Source organism: Thunnus thynnus, chromosome 5 (assembly GCF_963924715.1).
Source record: "Thunnus thynnus chromosome 5, fThuThy2.1, whole genome shotgun sequence".
Classification (NCBI taxonomy): Eukaryota; Metazoa; Chordata; class Actinopteri; order Scombriformes; family Scombridae; genus Thunnus; species Thunnus thynnus.
Genome location: NC_089521.1, coordinates 28,840,684 through 28,862,965, shown reverse-complemented (window position 1 = coordinate 28,862,965; position 22,282 = coordinate 28,840,684). Strand labels below are relative to the sequence as shown.

The 22,282-nt window shown below is 40.5% G+C and overlaps 1 protein-coding gene across 1 annotated transcript in view; it reads right to left on the bottom strand.

The window, feature by feature from the left end:
• Nucleotides 1–485: 485 nt before the first annotated feature.
• The window catches only part of lrriq1 (leucine-rich repeats and IQ motif containing 1), a 43,358-nt gene continuing 21,561 nt past the window's right edge, over nucleotides 486–22,282 (bottom strand). The window contains exons 16-26 of the mRNA XM_067590603.1: nucleotides 21,721–21,904; nucleotides 20,090–20,215; nucleotides 19,572–19,655; nucleotides 18,414–18,547; nucleotides 17,539–17,610; nucleotides 17,324–17,412; nucleotides 16,307–16,408; nucleotides 9,667–9,769; nucleotides 8,722–8,782; nucleotides 7,968–8,088; nucleotides 486–4,403 (exon numbers count right to left, since the gene is read on the bottom strand). Of these exons, the coding sequence (XP_067446704.1) occupies nucleotides 4,267–4,403; nucleotides 7,968–8,088; nucleotides 8,722–8,782; nucleotides 9,667–9,769; nucleotides 16,307–16,408; nucleotides 17,324–17,412; nucleotides 17,539–17,610; nucleotides 18,414–18,547; nucleotides 19,572–19,655; nucleotides 20,090–20,215; nucleotides 21,721–21,904 (1,213 nt within the window). The 3' untranslated portion in view covers nucleotides 486–4,266. The remainder of the gene's footprint in view (nucleotides 4,404–7,967; nucleotides 8,089–8,721; nucleotides 8,783–9,666; nucleotides 9,770–16,306; nucleotides 16,409–17,323; nucleotides 17,413–17,538; nucleotides 17,611–18,413; nucleotides 18,548–19,571; nucleotides 19,656–20,089; nucleotides 20,216–21,720; nucleotides 21,905–22,282) is intronic.

The window sequence follows — 22,282 nt, the reverse complement described above, 5'->3', positions numbered from 1 at the left end:
TGAAATGTCTTCAAACTTTGGCTAGCCACGAAACACACAAACGACCAGAGTTTATTTTCCCCAAAAGCACAAATTTTGTGGAGCTTATGAATGTCATTTGAGTCTGCAGAACATTTGGCTCATAAGGCAGAATATCAAAAAGTGAAAGCAGCGCATTCGTGCTTTAAAGTTTGTTTTCATTTTGTTTGTTTGTCTTTTGTTTTTCCACAAGTCAGGCATTCCTGAGCGCCGACAAACTTCTGCTCTAAATCACTTGACTAAGTCATCTGGGTTCATGTCGACATGTTACACAGGCCACCTATGACTGAAACCAGATCAAACCAGCTGGCAAAGTCAGTCCAGCAAAATCCAGATGATATTGATACAAGGCAAACGCTTATTTTAATAATTATACAATTAGAAGAATAAGATTTTTCTTGAATGACCCCTTTAACTTTTGCAAAGTGCTTCACATAGTGAATATGAATAAAGAACAAACAGCAGTGACTGATGGGGTGAACCCAGATATCACATTAGAAACAGTCATTAACCTTCAAATAATTATTTACTATTTTAAAAATGTACTTTATAGATTCAGGTTTTAGCAAAAACACATATTTAAAAACTGATGACCTCTATTATATTATTAGATTTAATGTTTTGAATTTTTATTTAACAGGCACATTTAGTCAAATAAAACACAGGAAGTACCTTTAACAGTGCAGAGTCACCAACAGTTGAAGTGCAAACAGTTCATTTTATAATCAGTTGCAAAATAAGTGCTGTTTATCATTTTAACAACAACTAGACAAACAGTCCATTTTCAATTTCAGTCAATTTTTTATTTATACAGCCTGATATCACAAATCATAAATTTGCCTCGAGGGGCTTTACAGTCTGTACAGCAATACAGCATCTTCTGTCCTCAGACACTCAGTTCAAATAAGGAAAAACTCCCCAAAAAACCCCTTTAACGAGGAACCGGGAGGTATTTCTCCTCCTGATGAACAATGTATTAAAATAATGTCATCAACCTATGTAATTCATATCAATAGTTTCTTCCACATAATCTCATCTCTCAGATATATTGCAAGAAAAAAACAGGATTAAATCGCATCATATGATCAGACTTTATTACAAAAAGCCTTTATAAAGCATGGATTGACCTAAAAAGTTATATCAATAAGATGTGTGTGCATATAAACATACATTTTATAATGTAACTTTAATTTTTTATCATTTTTAGTAGCTGTATACACATATAAGCATGTGAATACACTTTCTGCTATAAATGTCACATATCCGTATGTGAGGAACGAGCTCTCTAACGTCTGAATTTAAAAGCTTTTGTTCTCCTTTAAACATATTTAACACATTTTTAAAATAACTTTCAAATTGTCTTCTCATAGCCAGCTAAAAGTAACATCAGTCCTTCCCCTCAACTCCTAGAAAGAGGAGAATCGGAGCTGTTTTCACTGTCTAAGTGATATTGTATGCCAACAGTTACTATTCAGGGGATAAATTAGCTTTGACTTTTACCAGGGACCGATGCAGAAGGGTTTCTACTTGTGTGAGTTTATTCCCAATTTCTTCCTAAATATGGTTCATATTTCTGAGAGAGCTTGCACATTCCTCAGAGTTTATATGCATTCCCCTTTTCTTTACTTTGGCTAAATAAGCTGGCCAATTATGTCAAAAGACAGAAATTTAGAAGAATATAAGAAAATAACGTCTCTTCTGTCCATTTTCCATTTTTCTTTATCAATAAGTTTTGATGGAATTTGAAATTAAGGTTATTTTACAGACTTTCCCTACAATCCTAATCATTTTATTAGTCTTATGATTTATTATTCACTCCAGTAATAAATATAACTGCTTCTTTGCTGGACCAGCACATTACTAAATCTTCAAATCAGCACTACTCCTCCTACAACCACAATTTCAGTTTGTATGTCATGCTGCTTGCACACACATGTACTTTAGATTGTCTGTTGTATACGTCTTGCACTGTCCTCCTCACTTTTTCTTTTTTTTTGTTGTTGTTGTTGTTGTTTTTGCACAAGTGTAACCAAGAGAAATTCGGGCACGGTGTTGTTTTATCCGATTTTAACAACAAATCACTGACACATTACGTTGCAGCTAAGCATTTTGCAAGTCATGCTGTTGAGTTCAAGAAATGTTATTGTGCTTTTTGTATCATTCCAGGCAGCCATTGGTTCCCATTCATTTCCGTACAATGTGAAAATGAATCAGCACACTATTGAAGCTGCTTGAATTGCAATATATTCTCTCAAAATAACATAACTGTTGTGAGCCAATGCAGTGCTTTTTTTTTTTTTTAAATATGCACTTAAACTGCATTACCACACAGTGATGCACTGATGACAATAATCAATGCCGACTTGATGTTTGAAGAAGAAGAAGTCGTCTGCTACTTGAAATAAATGGAAAGCAATGACTGACTGTAAGAAAGATACATCTGAAAATCTAAAACTGTATAGCATGCGTTCAAAAATAGTCACTAGACATGCACAGTGTATAATGTTTAGTGAACTAGACTGTTCTGCTCCTTTTAATGCACTTATAGGAAGCGCTTGGAGCGATTCGAATACAAAACCTTTTCTCTGCCAGACAACGTTTGCTGACTTGAGGTCAGGCTGGCAGGGCAGTCTGAGCTGAGAGGGACATTCTTCATCTTATCTTAATGTGTGGTGGAGCGCTCATTTCACCAGGCAATGGATTTTGAATGTCTTAAGTTACATATAATTTAGCCATAACCTAAAAGTAAACAAATCTAATGAAGTCTGGTGGACGATAGTTTAACAATATAATTATAGTAGTGAAGAGCCCTACAACTTTGCCTGGACGAGACAGTACTTGTGTCAAATAAGACGACACTAGTGACAGAATGTGCATATATTTTCCTTTTAGGTCACCTCTATTATAATGTTGTAATAGAAATCCGACTTGTCCAGCACCACAGCTGTATCATGACAGTGCGATGACAGAGAAACGCCCCCTCGGTGTCTCCCCAGGAGGCTTGAAAAATAAGTTTACCCCCTGAAGGAGGGCAGTGCTCTTGGGTTTCACAACAGCCCCCGAGTGGGCAGGACCACCAGATCTCTGGCATACGCTGCTCTCCAAGACAAAAATCCCCATCAGCCCGTGTACAGTCATAACACATCCTCCAGACATGTGTAAGTGAAAGATAGAAGGAAAATAAATAGACGACATGCATTTCCTGCCAGGGAGCCACTCTCCAGCTCTGACTATTTGTTTTGACATTCATTAAGTTATCATTTCCAGGCGGCGGACCAGCTAGGAACCTCCAAGCCTGAGGTTCACCACCTCCGGTAGGACAGTGTTTGTGGACGGACGCTTCGGCTCTCCAAATTCAAATACACAGACAAGGCCATTATAATCCACGACTGAAAATAAAGAAAACATCTTTCTAATTCTAACACCAATGTTTGTGCTCGGCTCATAAAGGCAGTAATTTCGAGTCCACTGTTGGCTAGCGAGGGCTAAATATATCCACAGAATGAGAAAATTGCACTTAAATTTCTGGGCTTGATTAAAGTTTACTCCTAGGAGAGCACAGGAGAGGTGGAAAAAGCAAGCCCGTTGTGATATTTACAAACTATAATCCCTATATTTTTATCAAAAGAGTGCAATAACAGAAGTTCAACATCCTAAGAAACATGAATCCACGAGTATCAAAGGTCCTGGTTCTTATTTCCTGCCATCATTTGCATATGAAGCGTGTCATTTGCTAAAGGTTTGTGTCTTTGTTCCATGTGTTTTGGTGCTGGTTGGCTGCGACTGCGTTCAGGCAGTGATACTTGAGCAGAATGAACATCATGGAACCGCCTGAAGATATTTGGGCTGGTCCAGGTCCTATTGCTCTTGATTAATTTTCAGGAAAGGGAGCCCAAGTTTTCAGCTCTGTTTAAGAAGAACAGCTGCAGGGGGCATTCCACACAGGCGATAAAATAGCATTATAACTAACAAAGAAGATTAACTTAGGACATCACATTTGTGCTGTTTTGATTTCTGCTATTTCCTAAATTGCACGATAGAGATTGTTGTGAGCATTATGTTGCATCCAAAGGTAACAGGAACATGTGCTGGACCAAAATAGATGCATAGATATCGTATTCTTATCAGGGGCAAAAAGGTAATGAAAAAAAAATGTAAAAAACACCACAACTGTGTCTGCCTTATGCTGCTTTAGCAAGTGCAGGGTCGGGAGGAACGGTGTCTTGGCTGTACAGTAGAGTTTGTGTTTTACTTGTGCACTTTGTCCCTCTTCTTTCCCCCTCCCCAGCCGCCACTCAACTGGACAGGGTGGTCTCGAAAGGAGATGCGTTCCTTTTTCGATGGAGGAGCAGACGTAACGCGTTTAGGAGACGGAACCTCTTTTTCTGAGGAAAGAGCATAGAAGAAGAACACGTCAATATCTCACATGTAAAGCCAGCAGACTTCAAATGGTAATTCATTAGATTTGTGCTATTTAAATCACATATTTGGACTCATGTGTCAATTAAAAGGTGGCCAGTTCTGTGACGTGGTCTGCTCTATTTGTCTGCCATTTTTATGGCTCTTAATAATATGGGTTATCAATAATCAATAAAGTAGGTTTCTGGAAAAAAGGACTACTCATGTGCTCCAAATTAAAATGTTGCTGTTACCATCAGAAATGTAGTTTATTAATTCTTGTACACGTGAGGAACGACCTACTCAACATGTTATGACTTTCATGGAGTTCTAACTTAAATCAGAATGTTTGCTACAGGGAATTATCTGTATGAATGTTTGATTTTGTGTAATATATGCAATACATCAGAACATATTTGTTGTAAATGAAACATATAAAAGTGGAAATTTGCATTTGTATAGTTGCTCTCATTACCTGCTAACGAGCCTATCGGCATCGCTAATATAATTGGCGAAGCTGGATGGAAACAACATTCGTTTCATGTTGGGTAACAAAACTCTTGTGGCTTTTCTATTGATTTCAAGCAAACTGCTGGCACGCAGAGATTATTATCATAACCTTCCAATAGGGAATTTCCGACTTTTGACTTTGAATGGAACGAGTTAGCCCTGAAACAATCAACCTGTTAACCAATTAGTCAATCGACAGAAAACTGTCCAAAATCTTACCAAACAATTACTCCTTTAAGTCATTTAGCAAGCGAAATTTCAAAAACATTTGCCGGGTCCCTCTTCTCAAATGTGTGTGCTGTGATTTGCTGCTTTTCTCTGTTTTATATCATTGTAAATTGAATATCTTTAGGTTTTAAACTGATGGTCAGACAAAGCAAGCCATCTGAAGATGTCATCAGATGGCATTTTGTGACATTTTTGTAGACTAAATAATTGACAGATTAATAAATTAATTGAAAATGATCTTTATTTGCAGCCCTAGAATGAAGCATTAAAGCAGTTACACAAAGCTTGTTGGATTCTTTTTAGCTTTATATTAAATAATAAAATGTATCATTACTTTAATATGAATGTTTTTACTATGAAATGCAATTTTAGCTTTAGTTTGGAGATAAAGCGTTTCTCTGATCTCTGTCTCGGCAGACTTAAGACACTATATTAAATCTCACAGTGAAGACTTAAGCGTGAGCAGGTAAGTTTTGTGTTTGTGTGCTCTGTCAGTCAGGAGCGTTGTGTGCCGTATCAGAGGCCTTTCCATTTCACCTGGGGATCAGTACAAAGCTTTTTCAAACACACAGAACAAAGGCAGTGCTTCGAGCGGGCATGATGCATTCCACGTGTAGAGCCCAGGCCCGCGGTCTCCACGGCCACCCCACACAGGGAGCCGAACAGCGGGGAGGGCTCCGGAGGAGGTGGGGGGGCCCCTGGACGCATCGCAGGTACTGACCCGGCCCCGAAATACGTGCACAGCTGGTACACTGTATAGAATATCCATCTACTCACAATTGAACTGAAGTCATACCTAATCGCACCTCTGTAGTTTTTGATTTAACTCATGTCGGTGGTTTAACGCAGCGCTATTCCTCTCCTGATGGTTTGTGTAATGTAGTTTAAAGAGAAAACCACCGCAGTCTTTTTGTGTTTATTTTAAGAAACTTTAGGTCGGCTTTGGTGGCTGAATTTCATTTATTAAAGACTTTTGTTCAATTATCTGTTCTAAATCAAAAACAGAGCCCAAAAAACTTGATGCACATGTTGCTAATTTCAATGCAAGTTGTGCAGTCATGCTCTTAAATGTAAGGAGATAAACAAATGGCCACACATTTGACCCAACCACTGTGACCAAACAAATTGTTTTCGATCATTTACTCCTATTAGGGTTGAACAGCGGACAAAATTGGGGGAGCAGATATGCAACTTAAGTGGTTTCCTCTGCACATGTAATGAAAATATTTTGTGAGCCTGGAAACGCATTTTATGGCACCGTCCCAGCAAGTGGTGGGTATCACATTGCAGTAGGTTATTGAGTAGGTTATAGAGTATTCATGTAGTCTTTACTGCTATAGCAAACTCAGTGAACCCTCTAACTTTAAACCTTCACTTTGATGTATGTATGTCACTTCAGAAGCAAAGGAAATACAAGTTTTTGATGAATAAAGTTTGATTTGTCTCTTTAACTGACTCCTGTAGTCTGACTATCAAAAGATTTGAATCAGAGGAGCTGCTTTCCTATTTTCCTAATTTCCCGATTTCACTAAAATAACCTCTGATAGGAGTTTTTGATGATGTACTACTGAGACCATTAGACACCCTTCCAAGTTTATGAAATATCTAATTGGCTTTTTTTTAAAATGACCTCACTTTACACATACATTCATATTTCAATTTGCCAGAGACAACTACGATAAGCGGGGTTTTCATCAGCGAAGACAGAGAGGCTTTCTTTCTCTAAGCCGTACTCCTAAGGAGAACAACGGTCTGCCTGCTTAGCACGACAACACTCACTTCTGCTGCTGCTGCACCTCGTGGATATCATTTTGAAAATCATCATCGGAATCCAATTTGGCTTCGTTAACGTGGACAGGGCTCTCCTTCACTCGGATTCCTGGGCTTGTTTAATGTGGTCATCTGCTGTCAGGCTGTCAGTAGCATCTTTGTCACTCAAACTCCTGAGCCCCACTTCTCCTGACAGAAGGGCCAGTCATTCTTTGCTGAAAGGACCGATTTTTTTTTTTTTTTTTTCCTCTCTGCCCGTTTCCTGTCAGAGGAGAAATTCACGGCACTCTGTCCCCGGCCCGACCTTGTAGCTCCCCTCCCCTCCCAAAGCAGCCGACCGGTGGACTCAGTCTGGGCTGAATAAGCAGTGGCCTTTATCCCTGGCTCGGCAAACTCGGCTCTGTATGACCCAGAGACCCATGGGTGCATGTGTGCAAACACGGAAACATCTGTACACACAGGTTTATGTACAGACCTGTGCACACACACACAGGTATGCAGACAAGCTTCTCTAATGTTATCAAAATCTATGACGTAGTAATAACTGTAGAAGTAGTCAGGTTTGTGCTTTTCAGCAATTGGCTAATTACAAATAGGGAATATTGATGTATGTGCACGGTTAGCTTGGTTTTTGTACTGAGTCGGTATTTTGCTGTTGAATTTATGAATTAAATGTGAGTTTTTTTATGTTACTCTTCAGTTTTAGTTGTCAAATTTTCTGTCATTGCAATAATTGGAAAAAAAATAATGATAAGTCTATTTATCTGTACGCATGTGTGTATAAATTAATTCTCAATTTTAAGAGTTTGGGGAGAACAAACAGCAAAATCTGATAAATTTCTCTAAATAATCTCTAAAAATTAAACATAAGCAATAAATGTCTGGACCACCAGTTTTTGCGAGTGAAAATTAAAAAGAGTCAGTTTACTTCAGGTCTTGTTGAGTCCTATGTTTGAGAGTTTATTTAAAAGTATATATATGTTTTTTCAGGAACAGGGTGAGTTTGTGTGTGAGTTTGTGAGATGTTCACATAAAACACTCACTTGCATGACCCAAGGAGTTTCTGCGAGGATAATTGTTCTCTTTGCAAGGCCGGGCAGCTAAACTGCTGTTGGCCCACAATCCACTGGCGTGATGTAGAAGTTCTGTGTATCCTGGTTCAGCCTGCACGCACCACACACACACACACACACACACACACACACACACACACATACACACACATACACACAAATGAGGCCCAACGTGACACGTCTCACGCAAGCAGTCCAACATTTTGAAAAACATTCAACAACCAGCGGCTCTGCAGTCTGAACATATCTAAGAAACAGGAGGAAGGGGGCGGCTCCTCTTGCCAGTGATCATAACTCAAACTGCTCTATAACGGTACGGGGAGAGCAGCAGTTTCTGACTTCAAAGACCTCACGAGCATCAGTATCGTTCTCCGGTCCAGGCACACTGCTCAAAAGTGACACAGGGATTTCTGCAAGTGAAATGAAGAAATTGCAGCCAGTTGATCCAATTGAAAGTGTCACTGTGGAGCTTACCCCAAGACTCACCCCCTCCCACCCCCCCCTCGTCCTTTCTCCTTTAAATGGAAGCTGATGAGACAGGCTCCAGGAGAGGGAACCTACAGCGCGGGACATGACTCTGACTGGTGAATGTAAATACTGCATACCTCCACATACATGCAGCTGCCCCCCCCACCCCCCCCCAAAAAAAGGTTCAAATCAAGATTCACTTTCATTCTATGAAGTGAGTGAACTGCAAGGAAAAGCAGGAGGGGACTGTACTCACCACAAGCTGCACTCTGCCTCCATTCAGAATGTCTGAGCTGATCTCTGGTAAGAAATGCTCACTGAGGGTAAGACAAAAAAAATGCCCACACGTATGGGTTATTAGCACTATTTCAAATGAATTCAGCAGTTTCCCCTCTTCAATTCTGCGCAATTACCTCTGACATATCGTAAAATAAACACAGATTCCATGTATGATAATCTTAATGTCTGTTTGTTGGGTAAGGTAGGGGGTAGCACAGGATAGAACATATGCTCACTGCTTGCGTAATAGACATTTCACCCATTTCACATTTTGGAGTAAGAGCTACCTCTTCTTGCATTCTGGTGATACTTTGCCCCTCTGCTTTAACACAAACACTGAAATCAGATCTGCACAGAAAATATGATTTGAGTACTATTTGCCAGCTAATTAAAAAAATAAAAGTCTTGGGATTTTTGTATTATTAAGAAAAAGTTCTAGATGTAAACATATCCCTGTATGCTGTAAAACCCATCATCCAAACTGTTGAAAAAATGTTGGAAACAAAACGAAATGATTCAAACCATGATTGCAATTTATCCAAAATACGAAAAGACGTACTTTCTCACTTCCTGCACCTTCAGTCTCGAGCCATGAAGGCAGCTTGGGTTTTATTTGGCCGGCTTGTGAGATAGCTGTCTTTGGGATTTCTGCTGCTACACCAATACTGTGACGGTGAATGGAATTTTGTTTGTGGTGCTCACAGCACTGAGAATTTTAATTTAGAAAGTTCAATGTGTCTTTCCAAAAACAATGTCCAAGTTATGCTGGATAATCCTCAGACCTCACTGTGATATCTCAGACGAATATCTCAAAACCCTGACAGACACAATTTAAATTATCTACATGGCTAGACACTATTAGAGGTAAAGTAGAAGATAGATTCTTTGCATATGTTTTGATCTACAGTACAGTAATGCTCACCTCTCTGAGTCCCTGTCAGACTGAGCAGCCTGGGTACGCATCCACTCCTCCTTCACTTGCTCTGTCTTCTCTGCTTGCTGAAGGCCCAGCTCAACCTCACGAACTGCACTCGACAGAAAACATCAAATAAACGTCACAGCCGATTATTTTTATACCTCCAACTCCTCATGTCGGTTAAGTAACATTCTTGATGACAATGGTAGCAAAGAAATGAGTGTGCTGCCTAAACAGTGAGTGTTGGGGGAGAAGGTGGTGTGTTTCTAAATGACAGGAGACATAATCAGTACTGCAGGGAAGTGTTAACAGATGCTCACCATTGTGCATGCTTAACAAATAAACAGGTTACAGGCCTAATCTGTGACAACGTTTGACATGTTCACTGTAATTACAGCCGGCCAGGGTTCCCAGCACTGAGAGAGATCTGTGGTCAAAGCTCCCGGTGTTTATATTGGGCTTAAGGTGGTGTATTTGTTTGGAGGACTCAGGGGTATTGTTATAATACATTTAAAGTTGCTGAAAGATGCAACAAGAGAGGTTCTGCTATTTCCAACAATTGTGGGGGCTTGTGGTTCTTAGTGAAATTGAATCAAAGCAATGTTACAACAGTTTGTTAAAGAGTGAAATCTGAAAGGCTGCTGATTTATGAGTTATGTCGAAATCCCATAATAAGGTTGTAATTCAAAGTAAACATTTATGTTGCGCTGACAGTAATGCTGCCGTAGATGGGTGAAAACTGATGAATTTTGACAGCCCAATGCTGGAACTAATGATGCATTTATTTAAGCCATTTACTTGCTTTTGCTGAGCTGTAAAAAGGAGAGAAAAGCTTTACAGTTTTCATGGGTTAATTGAGAAGCCCCACTAAAAATGTCAAGTGATAGATGCTTCCCCCCGGGGCAGCAAAGGCCAGGAAATGGCTACTCACACTTACCAAAGCTGAAAATACAGAGAAGGCGAGGCACAGGCAGTCCAGAAAAACACTCAATGTACATGTTCATATAGCTTTTATATCAGTGTATGAACCAAACAAGGGTTCTGTACTGCTGTCTACAGTTTTTATATGTCCTTTATATCTAGATGAAAATGCTTGGAGGTGAACGCATATCGTAGCACATGATCGTTGTGTACTCCAGTGATACATGATGAGTGTAAAAAATTATGTTGGACTTCAGTAGCATGGAGAGAATCTCCTCTCCCATTTCCCCTCTGAACCTTCCACTAAAGCCCCCTCCTGACCCCCAAACCTCCTGAATCCCCCTCCAGTACTCCTCCAGGATATCAGGAAGGGGGCCTGTAGGAGTCACGCCTGTTAAGAAGGGCTCTTAAGCACATTAAGCAAGCTCGTCTCTACTGAGGAGGGGAGAACTCTGACTTAATATCAGAGAGTTGGGGAGTAGGAGGGTGGAGGCTTTGGCCCGCAGCAAACCAGCGCTTAAGGAGAGACATGATGCTGGTACTTTAGAGCCTCCTCCCCGCCAACCTCACTACAGAAACAAACAACACAGGGTCAGGCAACAGGGACTAGTGTAGACCTTAATAAGAAATAAATGGTTCCATGAATGAGATGAAGATCTAGTGTTACTTTGAGTAATACTAAACAGGTCTCATTGCCTTTGTAGTAAATTACAACTTGGGTCTAATTTTTGTAATTTTGTTATGATACCACTGTAAAGTAATTGCTGAGATCTGGGAACATAGCAATGTTGCTACAACAATGTCCAATGGAGCAAGAAACAGGTGATTGTAAACAAGTCTACAGTCTTTCCAGATCGTCTAAACCACTTTATTTAGCGGTAAAATCAAAAGTGAGCACGCACATAATGTTGGTAATAATAATCACTCATTGCACTGGAAAACTGAAAGTGCAGTAGGTCAAAGTTGAACTACAGGCAGTCTGTACGAGATGTTTACAAAAGACAGTTCAGGTAACTCTTGCAGTAGCACTTTGTGTTGTCCAACCATGTCTAAAGGAAAAAGTGTTTATTCTTGATCAGAACAGATCTATGAATTCAGAATGGCCCCATGGATTTCAAGGACCTGGTGTCAACTATATTACCAGTCAAAAGTTTTGACACACTTCCTCATTCAAATGAAAGGGGAATGTGCGTCCAAACTTTTGACTGGTACTGTATGTAAAAACAATGTTAACACAGCTTTGAAAGGAAAAGCTGTGCCATTTTAACGGTCAGCATTCAGAGACTGGCATCTCTGCAATTTGCTTATGAAGGCTTATACTCGACTTGGCCTAGAAGACTTGAAACTTGACTTTTGACTTTTCTGACAGACTTGAGACTTGCCCCAAAATACTTAAAAACAGCTAAACTAATGTGTTGACACTTACAGCTATTTACCTTATCGTTTTTTTGTATTTTGTCTATATGCCATTTTGTTGTAAAATACAGCAATGCAGCGTTTTATTTTAGTCGGATGGGTGTTCTTGTGAGTGACTCAGATTACTGCCACAGTGTACCATGGCTCTGCATGATTCCTCCTTAAGCGTGCCAGTGCATCTCAAATATATACGACGAAGAGAGCTCAACTGCCTGAGATAAATAGAAGCACTGAGATTACAGGGGTGAAATTGAATGCATATGAATGGTGGTAAATAGTCCTACGTTAAGTTATTTTGGATGATAGATGATAAACAAGATGATTGTGTTTCAGTTGGACTTTGTAGATGACTTGAAGTGTGAAATCGAGTTAAGTGCTCGGGAGGCAGGGGTTCCAGGCTGAAATAAAAATATATACCCTCATGTCCCTCTGACATGAGGACGGATGTTTGGTGGGGTTGGATCTGAGTTTGGATGGAAGAAGGAGGCTGGAAAAATGTGTGTGTGCCTGGGGGTGTTGAATGGAAGGCGGTGGAAAGTAAAAGGAGAAACAAGGAGGAATGCTTAGAGGCATACAACATCTTCAACATCTGCAGCACCCAGACACTTGACAATACAAATCATCTAAAAAATGGGAAGTGTATTTCTATAATTTTTTGCCTTTAAAATAAAACATCTTGTGGTTGTCCTCCATTCTCTCCTTCTCTGTCTCTCTCTCTGGGTATGTAAGCCGATACCCATTTCAAGTGGGTTACTCATGTCCAGCACATCCACACAAAGAGCCCGGATAAAATAAACACGCCGCGTCGGATATCTTGGAAAGAATCTGTCATGGGTTTGAGGCTAATCACCTCCAGAAGGGGCTTGACTCAAAGCCTGAAACGTTAGCCCCTGCCGGGGAGCGCTGGCTGGGCCGGGCTGGGCTGGCTACGCCCCGGGCACTGGGGATGGATCCGGAGGAGGGGGTGCCTTCCACAGGTCAAGACCAGGGGAGCAAGAGGGGAGGCTGGCATGGGCCCATTTACGAAGACCCAGGATCGCAGCACCAAAAGCCAGTTCCCAACACATCATCGCTGTTGCCGCCGTCGCCATTGCCTCATAGTCACCCTGTAAAAAGGCAGCAGGAGTCGTCTCCTCCAGCACCACACTGGTTAGAGTTACGCATTTTACAGGATCCCTCTCAGTTGGATCAGAAAACGAACTGAGGACACAGGGTATTAAGGAGAGAGGCAAGGGTGATGTCCTAACTATTGACCCCTGTTACTTTATCAGCTGATGTAGCTGCTTCACTTCGTTGCACGAGAACACCAATCCTGTTTGATGAATTATTAAGACAAGGGTGGAGGGGAGAGATAAGGATATTGGAAAGAACCAGAGCTGGAAATATTGTTGTAATGTAATAGGTCATTTGGATGCAACCAGTCCTTGATTGCCAGTTGGCTCAGAGCTTATCCATGGCTATATTGCGCTCAGACACAATCCCATTGTCAGGACTCTCAGTACTGGAAAGTTGACATAATACACCTGAAGTTCAAAATAAACACCCGATAACATAATGATTTTGTCACAGTCAGTCATACAACAAGCGTGGTTTTTCATGTTACAAATAAATTATTGGCAGAGAAATTCTAAGTGGGAAAAATTCATCTGTCACCAGTGCCTGGTGAGGTTGGCAATTTATTGGCTGCTGACAAATAAATTCAGTTTCTTCAGAATCATTGAATTAAGTTGTTGCTTGATCTTTGACTGCATAGAGCTGAGTCATAAGATCTAGCTTTAATGGAAAAAAAACACTCCTTCACAGCTATTCTACAAACAAATCACTAAAGCGTTCCACCCAAAAGAGCTAAAGTGAGACTAAAAACATCCCAGTGTTGCTCTATTTTTTTTAGACTGTAACATAAAATGACAAGCAAACATATTGTATTTCTCCACAGCTAATTAAGAGGTATTTCATGCTCATGGTAGCACTGGACTTGGACCAGAGAAAGACCAGTCACCTCACTGCCTGTTGGCAAACACTGTTGTTGCGGTGTCCCGCTGACTGCTGGATGACCGTGAGTGTCGTGCTCTCTGGATGTAAGGCCTTGACCCTAATGGGTGGGGGTGGGTGCAGAGGAAAGATGTAGACAGGCCCTCATGATAAAAGCCAACTTCCCCCATCCTCCCTCCTGTCTTCCCTCCAGCTCTTCCCTCCCTTTTAAGTCTGGATGTGAAAGTCACAATGCCAAATCATCTCTCCACCTCAGGGCAGGGCAGGAGGCCACACCAGAAAATGATAGAGGAAGACATTTGCCTCTTCTCAAACTACCTCACATCTTGATAAACTCTTTAGACTCTGGCCGATTGTATAACTATCCTTAACAGTAAGAAAAAAGTTTTAATTTTAAAAAAGCATATTATCTGTGATACAATGACACCTGTTTGTCTCTGTAAAACCACATAGACAGAGACGAATGTTTTAAAGCTGGAGTAAAGATACTGGTATTATATGAAACTAGACAACCTAAGTCTGGAAGGGAGATAAATAACACTCCAAAGTTAGGCTAAATTTTGGCAAGGGAAAAATTGGCATGGCCATTTTCAAAGGGGTCCCTTGACCTCTCAACTCAAGATATCTGAATGAAAATAGGTTCTATGGGTAACCACAAGTCTCCCCGTTACAGAAATGCCCACTTTATGCTAATCTCATGCATTTTTTTGCATGCAGTGCAAATTATTTTTTCCTATTCTAAAAATGATGTATTTGAGTATTTCTGCATATTGGGGTCGCTAATCAGTCTTGGAATTGCATAAATTGGGTATGACTGCAAAGCTGAGACTTGCAGATTCAACGGGAGTATAATAAGGGAGTCAATAAGGGAGTTTATGAATAATTTCCAGGACATAAGTGCTTGCCATCCAATTGCCGAAAAAGCTATTCTTATAGAAATCTCCAAATGTCAAAAGTTTTTGATACCAAATCACTGCATGAATTTTTCTATGGTGTTCCTCAAGGTCTTTGTGTCTTAATGTGGTATTTTGGAGGGATTTTGACCATTTTTATCAATTCTCAAGGTCAAAAATGGTTAAATTTTGTGTAACAAATGGTATCAACCCAAAAATTGCTGCAACAACTTATGAGACATAATTGATCATGGGAATGAACATCATATTACTCCATCATAATCCTCTAAGCCCCTATACACTCTAAACTTTCAAAATTTGAATACGCGCCTAACCAAAACACAATGTTTATTACAGATTTATGACTACAAAAACTTGACATACAGTGGTGAGCTGCATCTTAAATTAATCTTGAGGTTCCCAGCTTTCAGATGATGCATACCACTTATATATACATATACTTTTGATATGCTATCTCCCCTAAAATCCCCTGTCCTCCCATGAAAAAGACAAAAACGGGTCTGTGGTAGGGAAGTGGGTAGTGGAAGAGGTTAAGCCCAACTTAATTCCAAGTCTGCAGCTCTGGTCTGTGTAGACTTCATGTCAGGCCAAGAAAGATTTTTATGAAGTTATTAGAACTAAAGTTCAGGAACAAGACCACGCCTCGCTCACTCTCACTAATTCAAATACCTGTGCCTCACTAAACCAATCACCTTTGTTTACCTATACAGGTGTGTCTACCCCCTTTCTCTCCCGTTTGTCTCGGTTCTCATGTCCCTCCCCCCAAACCTCATTCTTCTCCTCTCTCTCCTCTCAGTAGTCGAGACGGTGGCTCAGTGGTTAGCACTGTAGCCTCACAGCAAGAGGGTCCCGGATCCTTTCTGTGGTGAGTTTGCATGCTCTCCCCATGTTCACATGGATTTCACGTGCTCCGGTTTCCTCCCATCATCAAATACATGCATTTTAGAGTCGATGCATCCAGCTCAGTAATTCTCCTTCTCCCTCTTTCATTATAGGAAAAACTAGGGGATGATGAAGCAGAAACCTCATCGGGATGTGCCCCCACCCTGAGTCTTGACCCCCGGGTTCCTAGATGCTCCAGCCACATCAAGTCTCCATCTAGCGCCCGTTCATCCCCATTCAATCGACCTCTTTTATCCCTCCCCTCATCCCCTATCATCCCACCGTACATGACCTCGACCAGCCTTCAGCCCTCGTTCATCCCCCCAGCGATCAAACCTCTTTGTCCCTCTCTTCTACCCCAATCATCCCACCGCAATTGACCCTCTTCTTGCCAATCCCAATAAGCTATTTTTTTTACATACCGCACAAATGGCATGGTCTTTGTTACAGTGAACAGGGGGAAAAAAAAACAAAACGTACATACTTTACAACAGGGCTATCAAATATATAGCAAGATTTACCTTTAATATAGTTTCTGTTGCGTGGTGGGGGCCTGTTTCGTGCCTCCACTGGATCCAGCTGGTAAGTGCAGTTTCTAAATAAGGCTAGACGGATGGAGGGATCTACATGTAGGAGAGTAAGAGAAAGAGAGGGTCAAAGAAGGACAAGGCAGCCTTAAAACCAGAAGCAGAAAACCACAACCTAACATTCGGAAAATATTAGAACAGCGCTCTGGTTCCACTGAGGCAGATGCCATTAGAAGTTACAGTCGACATAGACCTGTGTGTCGGCGGAGCAAGATGACAAGAGCCCTGCTATTGGAATCATGCATTTGCAATTCTGATCAAAGAGCAGCTTCCCTCTACATGACTGTGGCATGATAACCGTGGCAGGACTACTGTTTCTTGGAGCAGAGCGGAGGTGAGGTCACCTTTCACTGCAGCCGCACTCAACCACTACAATGAAATGGATTGAAAGTCATCACAGGATGACTTGTCAAGAGGTTTCTTGGCAATCGTTATTTCCTTTGCAGGCTCTCAAATAAGGCCCAATAGGAGGCGACAGGCCCTGGCTTCTGCTGTCTGTTATGGCTCGTTAACGTACACGAGGTGGAAAGGTTCGATGCTGTTGTAGCATGGCTGAAGAAACAAAGACGGGAATGTGGAGGGGCAAAAATTAGTATGGATTTTTTCCCTTTTAGAAAATAGTTCTATGCCCTTATAGCAGTTCCCTCCATATTGTCGGGGATATTTGGTGTTAAAGATAAGGAATGAAGATACGGGAATAAAAAATTGTTCAGGTGTAGAGGGATTACTGAACAAAGAAAGCTTTGTAGTTGGGGCGATTTAAGAAGTAAACCATGAGAGCCTCCGATCTGCCTTCATAATCTTCATATTTCTTATTATATATAAAAACAGTGAAGTCTAATAATGATTCTGGAAAGCCTGAAATATTACACACACAGGCATAACACCCAAAAGAAACACACAATCCAAAGCTCAAATAAATTCTGTCTATTCAATTCTGCACACACTCACCCAAATGTTTCTTCTGCTGTTGCTTCTTCGACTTCATCTTCTCAGCTCTCTTGAGCATCAAAAGAGCTGTGTGGCTATCAGTGAAGCCCCTGGAGAAAGATGTATCACACAGACAATTCCACTTAATAACACAACTACACACACACACACACACACACTGATGGGAAGTGAAAGGCCATCATGAAGACACAGCGTACGATAAGATGATGAATTACCATTCTTCAAGAATCTTTTCTGATCTTTTGGAGAGACCGCTGAGCACAGAGGTTGAAGCAGGGGATTTGCTTCTGAAATTACAAATAGATTATTGTCCTCAAAAAGACAACATAAAAAGTACATATTGACAATTCTAATCAATATATCTATACAGTCAGTCATAACAGCAGAAATTATATTAGCAGGTATCAATGACAATGATAAGAAGTTATTATCAAAAGAGATGATTGTATCCTATTGTTTCCAGTAAAACAACAGTGTCCTAGTGGTGACAGCTGGTTTCAGTGGGGTTTAAGCAGGTTTCTTAAAAGGTACATTATCTAAGACTGAAATGTAGATTCAACCATGACACAAGTATGTTGAATATGTGCATAATTTAGACCAGAATAGACATGATTCTCACTTAAAAACTTTGTCAGGCTGTCCATTTATATTCTATCCAATGCAGAGTGTTCATTGCCTTTCCGTATTTTTGGGTATTACCCAAAAAAAACACAGAATAATATGGGTATAAAATGTTATTTAGTTGTTTTTATCAAATGCATATGCAAATCTCATAAATGTTAAAATGTACAGGTACAATAGGCTCAAAGTGAGAATATTCAGTTAGGATGCCTGACTGTCCCTATGTATTGTATATTCAACAGCTTAATGTAGCAAAATCTCACTTTGAGTTTCTGCAGTGTGCAGACTCACACTCATGTGGCATCACTGTGATGTCAGCAAAAAAAACATATTGATAGACATTGTTTACTATTACTGTTATTTCATCTCTCTGTATTAAATTTAATGAAATATTTAAAGTGAAAACAGAAATTAGGAGTATAAATAACACATACAAGACAGCCAGTTATTCAGCGGTTGGATGTCCTACCTATCAAAGCTCTCTGGGGAAACTCTCTGCCCAGCAGAGTCTACCTGCTCCCCCGCCATCCAGGCCTGTTTAGGCCTCCATACAGGTGGTGGTGGGAGTTTGTACTGGGAGGGTTCAGGAGAGGAACCAAGAGGCTGAAATACAAACACAAATCAGTGTAAGCAGTAATTTACTGCTCATATAACTTAATTTGTGTAGATTTTTTTAGCTTATTTTTTAAAGAATGTGCATACAAAAGCTAATAGTTACAGGAGCTTCAAAGATTCTGATTTAAAATGTGTGACAATAATCCAGAACAATTAATAGAGAAAAATATTGAGCACTTTGTGTAGTATTCTATTAGTTCTTTTTAACTTAACTGAGTGGTTCTTTATATTTTAGATTTTGACTTAAAAAAACTTCTAAGAATCCTCTTTAAAGTTTTCAAGTGTTCAGAAGGCTGTGATGCCGGGGCTCTAAATGGAAAAACAGAGTTTAAGCTCTGTCTAGATAACACACACTCCTCAATATACCTTGGGGAAAATTAAATATAATATATACAATAATGCCTAGTCACAATAAACTCAAGGGCATGTTTTCATTTTAACTATTTGGCTGACAGTTTTAACCAGAGTGAGTTTTCACACCCAAGGAATGCTCATATGTAAGTCAAACGTACAGCTTAATTACTCTCCAGATCCCATTTTCTCTTTGTGGAAGTGCTAAATTGTTCATCCCCGCCTTTGATGTATACCTCAGCGTCAACACATTGAGGCCGGCCACGACAGCAGCTGCACCCCATCAGCTGGCCTAAACCGGCTACCATGATGTACAGCACTGAGCACGCTCCAAAGAAAAGATCCAACGAGAGGTAAATGAAGGGAAAAAAAACAAGACGACAGTCCACCAGCATGAAAAATGACATCTGCTGGTGCTGAGCAACCTTCAGGCCTCCAGAAAATAATCTTGTTTTTCAAGAGAATAAATTTAAAGATCAATCAGGGAGAGTGAGACAAATCCTGGAGGGGATGATAATCAAGATGAAAAAGGGACAGGGCAAGAAAATAACTCTTCTGTTGACATCACACAGGGGCTGGTAAATCCCAAAATTCACCGGTCACTTTCACTGCGTTACCAGCCCACCAGGTTTTACAGAATGTCCCAGGACAGATGTGTTACCTTCTGAGACTGTTCTGACACATGGTCACATCTGGGAGGTGAGTCCTCAGACAGCGGCAATGTCCAGTCTTTCTCCAGTGCAGCCTTTTTGAAAATAAAAGTTTTTTAAACACGTAATTTCATGACAGGAACAGGAGAGGAACAACAGCGAAAAACATCTTCAGAATTAAACATACACATATATTTTATAGTGAAGGGAGTGTCGAGGTTGTAATGATAGTTCCTGTGAATTTGTGGATGTTTGTTTTGTGTGTCCTCGTTTGCATGCCTACAGGTTTACATGTGTGATGTGTGTTTTTACATCTTTTTAACACGTGTGCTGTTTTTTGTACATGTGTTTGCATGTTTCAGTGGATCTGTGCAGGTTTGTGTGCGTAAAGATAGTCTGGTGTGTAAGAACATGTGTGAGTTTATGTATCTTTGCGTAGGCCTACACGCAGGTCCGTGTGTATGACGGGATATGGGGTGAGGCATTACTGAACCATGAAAGTGAGGAACACATGAACTTGTGTACATACCTCATCAAAGACAAATTCATCCATGTCTACCTCCTCAAAGGTGTCATCCTCTCTGGTGTGTGGGCATGTGACAGCAGCAAGAGCAGATGTGAGCCTCCTCCTCAAAGTAAAGCCCCTCCAGAACGCCTGGAGGTACCCAAAAAACAAATGGTACAAAACTCTCCATGAATCACAGGGCAAACGTAAATATTGTGTGTTATCCCATTAGAGAGATAAAACATGTTAACCTCTCTTTTAATTGCTGAGTGTTCTGCTGTCTGAACTCTGCGTGACTCCGGGCTGCTCCAAGACAAATGGAGCTCCAGTGTGCCTCTAAATCCTCCAATTCCCAGTGGGCTGGGGGGGGGGGGGGGGGGGGCACACTTCACTTCAAGTTCAGCCGAACACGAATCCTAGAACTCTTACTACCGCACTTCTTTGGAATCTGATTAATCACTCCGTACCTCCCCAACATGCGCGCACACACACACACACCTCCTGCCACGACCATCCACACCACCACCCCCACCTCTACTTTAGAGAGCCCTAAAGGACTCATCAAACACTTTTTGTGTTGAAAAGAGATTTGGGAGAAGTGTTGAGTAGCATGTTTTTCAGAACAGCAGCTTACACCTCTGTGCAGAGGATTAGCTGGGTAAGCCTCGATAGCACGTATGAGGCTTGAAGATGGATGTTCAAGGGTGAAACATGGACATCTCCACATATCTACTTTGCGAAAGTGAACTCAGCCTTCAGCTACAATAATAGGGTCCTTAATTACATATTGACAGGTTAACAAGCCTGTCTCTTGTCTGTGCTGAAAAAGCAAATTAGGTTTTGAAACCAGTGGGTATGTTAACAGTTTTATGGGGAATTGTGCTGAAACGATTAGTAGATTAATTGAGCAGTAAATTAAATTAAATTAGTCAACAAATGTTATAATTGATTAATCATTCAAGTCATTTATGAAGCAAAAATACCAAACATTCACTGATTCCAGCTTCTCAAATGTGAGGATTTGCTGCTTCACTCTTTTTCCCTTTATTGTAAATATAATATCTTTCAGTTTTGGACTCTTTATCAGACAAAAAAGCAATCTGAAGACATCACCATCACCTATAGGATATTGTGATGATGTTTCATGACATTGTATAGACTCTAAGATTCATCTATACATCCATGAACATAATGAACATAGTGACCTAGTGGATGGATTGACTGAACTTGACTAACACATAATTATTACCCAAAAATAATATGTGATATGTCAGATATCCCAAATACTGTCAGGCATAGCCAGAATATTGTGCCCAGTGCTTTCCCAGTCAGGTCGAAGCTCTGGAAGAACCTGTTACTGCAGCGTGGGAAGAAGGAAAATACTCTAAATTTGTATCTATAAAAACCACACTGGTTTGGCACTAAAGTAAGGTAACGAAAGTGTCCTTTCAAAAAAGCATTAGAGGGAAACTGGAAAAAATGAAAAAATTGGCAAATGAAAAAAAAAAAAAAAATCCATGTGATCTGCAGGGGTGACAAAGGCAACAAATATGATTTGAAAAGTGGTGCCCCTAAATTATAGCCCAACTCTACTCATTGGATTTAACCTTTTGTACAGGTAAATCTAGATTACCAAAAAATGTCCTGGATTTTACCTGGATGACAGTCGCTGCATGATCTTGACCAACAACGTTCCACTTAATACAGGAAGGTCTTGACTCTGGCGTTCCACCATCTCCTCCTTTTCCTCCTCCCTTTTCAGCTGTGGGGGGGCTGATGATGTTCCCACATTTCTGTCTGTATTTCCTCCACTGCTGCTGAATCACAACTGCTGCTGTGCTGCTCCAAAAAAGACACACACACAGACAAATATACGCAGGCACACAAAGTGAGAGATATACATGATGTCATAGCACCTTCATCTTTCAAAACATAAATTTATTTCTGAGCAGACATCTGGAGAGCAGGACTCTGGAGAGTTTAAGCCTGTCCAGAGCCACCCTTCATATCAAAGATCTATTGTCCTCCCAAAGATAGCGCAGCGTTAATGATGAAGCTGCGTGTTAAAATGAATAAGATGTTCAACATCTTTTGCTATAAATCACATAGAGGAGGTTCCAATGAAGACAAATACTCTGCAGCAGAAACTAATAAAAAGCTGAACTGCTATAAAAAGAATTATATAAAAAGAGGTTTGCTTTAACTCAGCAGTGGCCA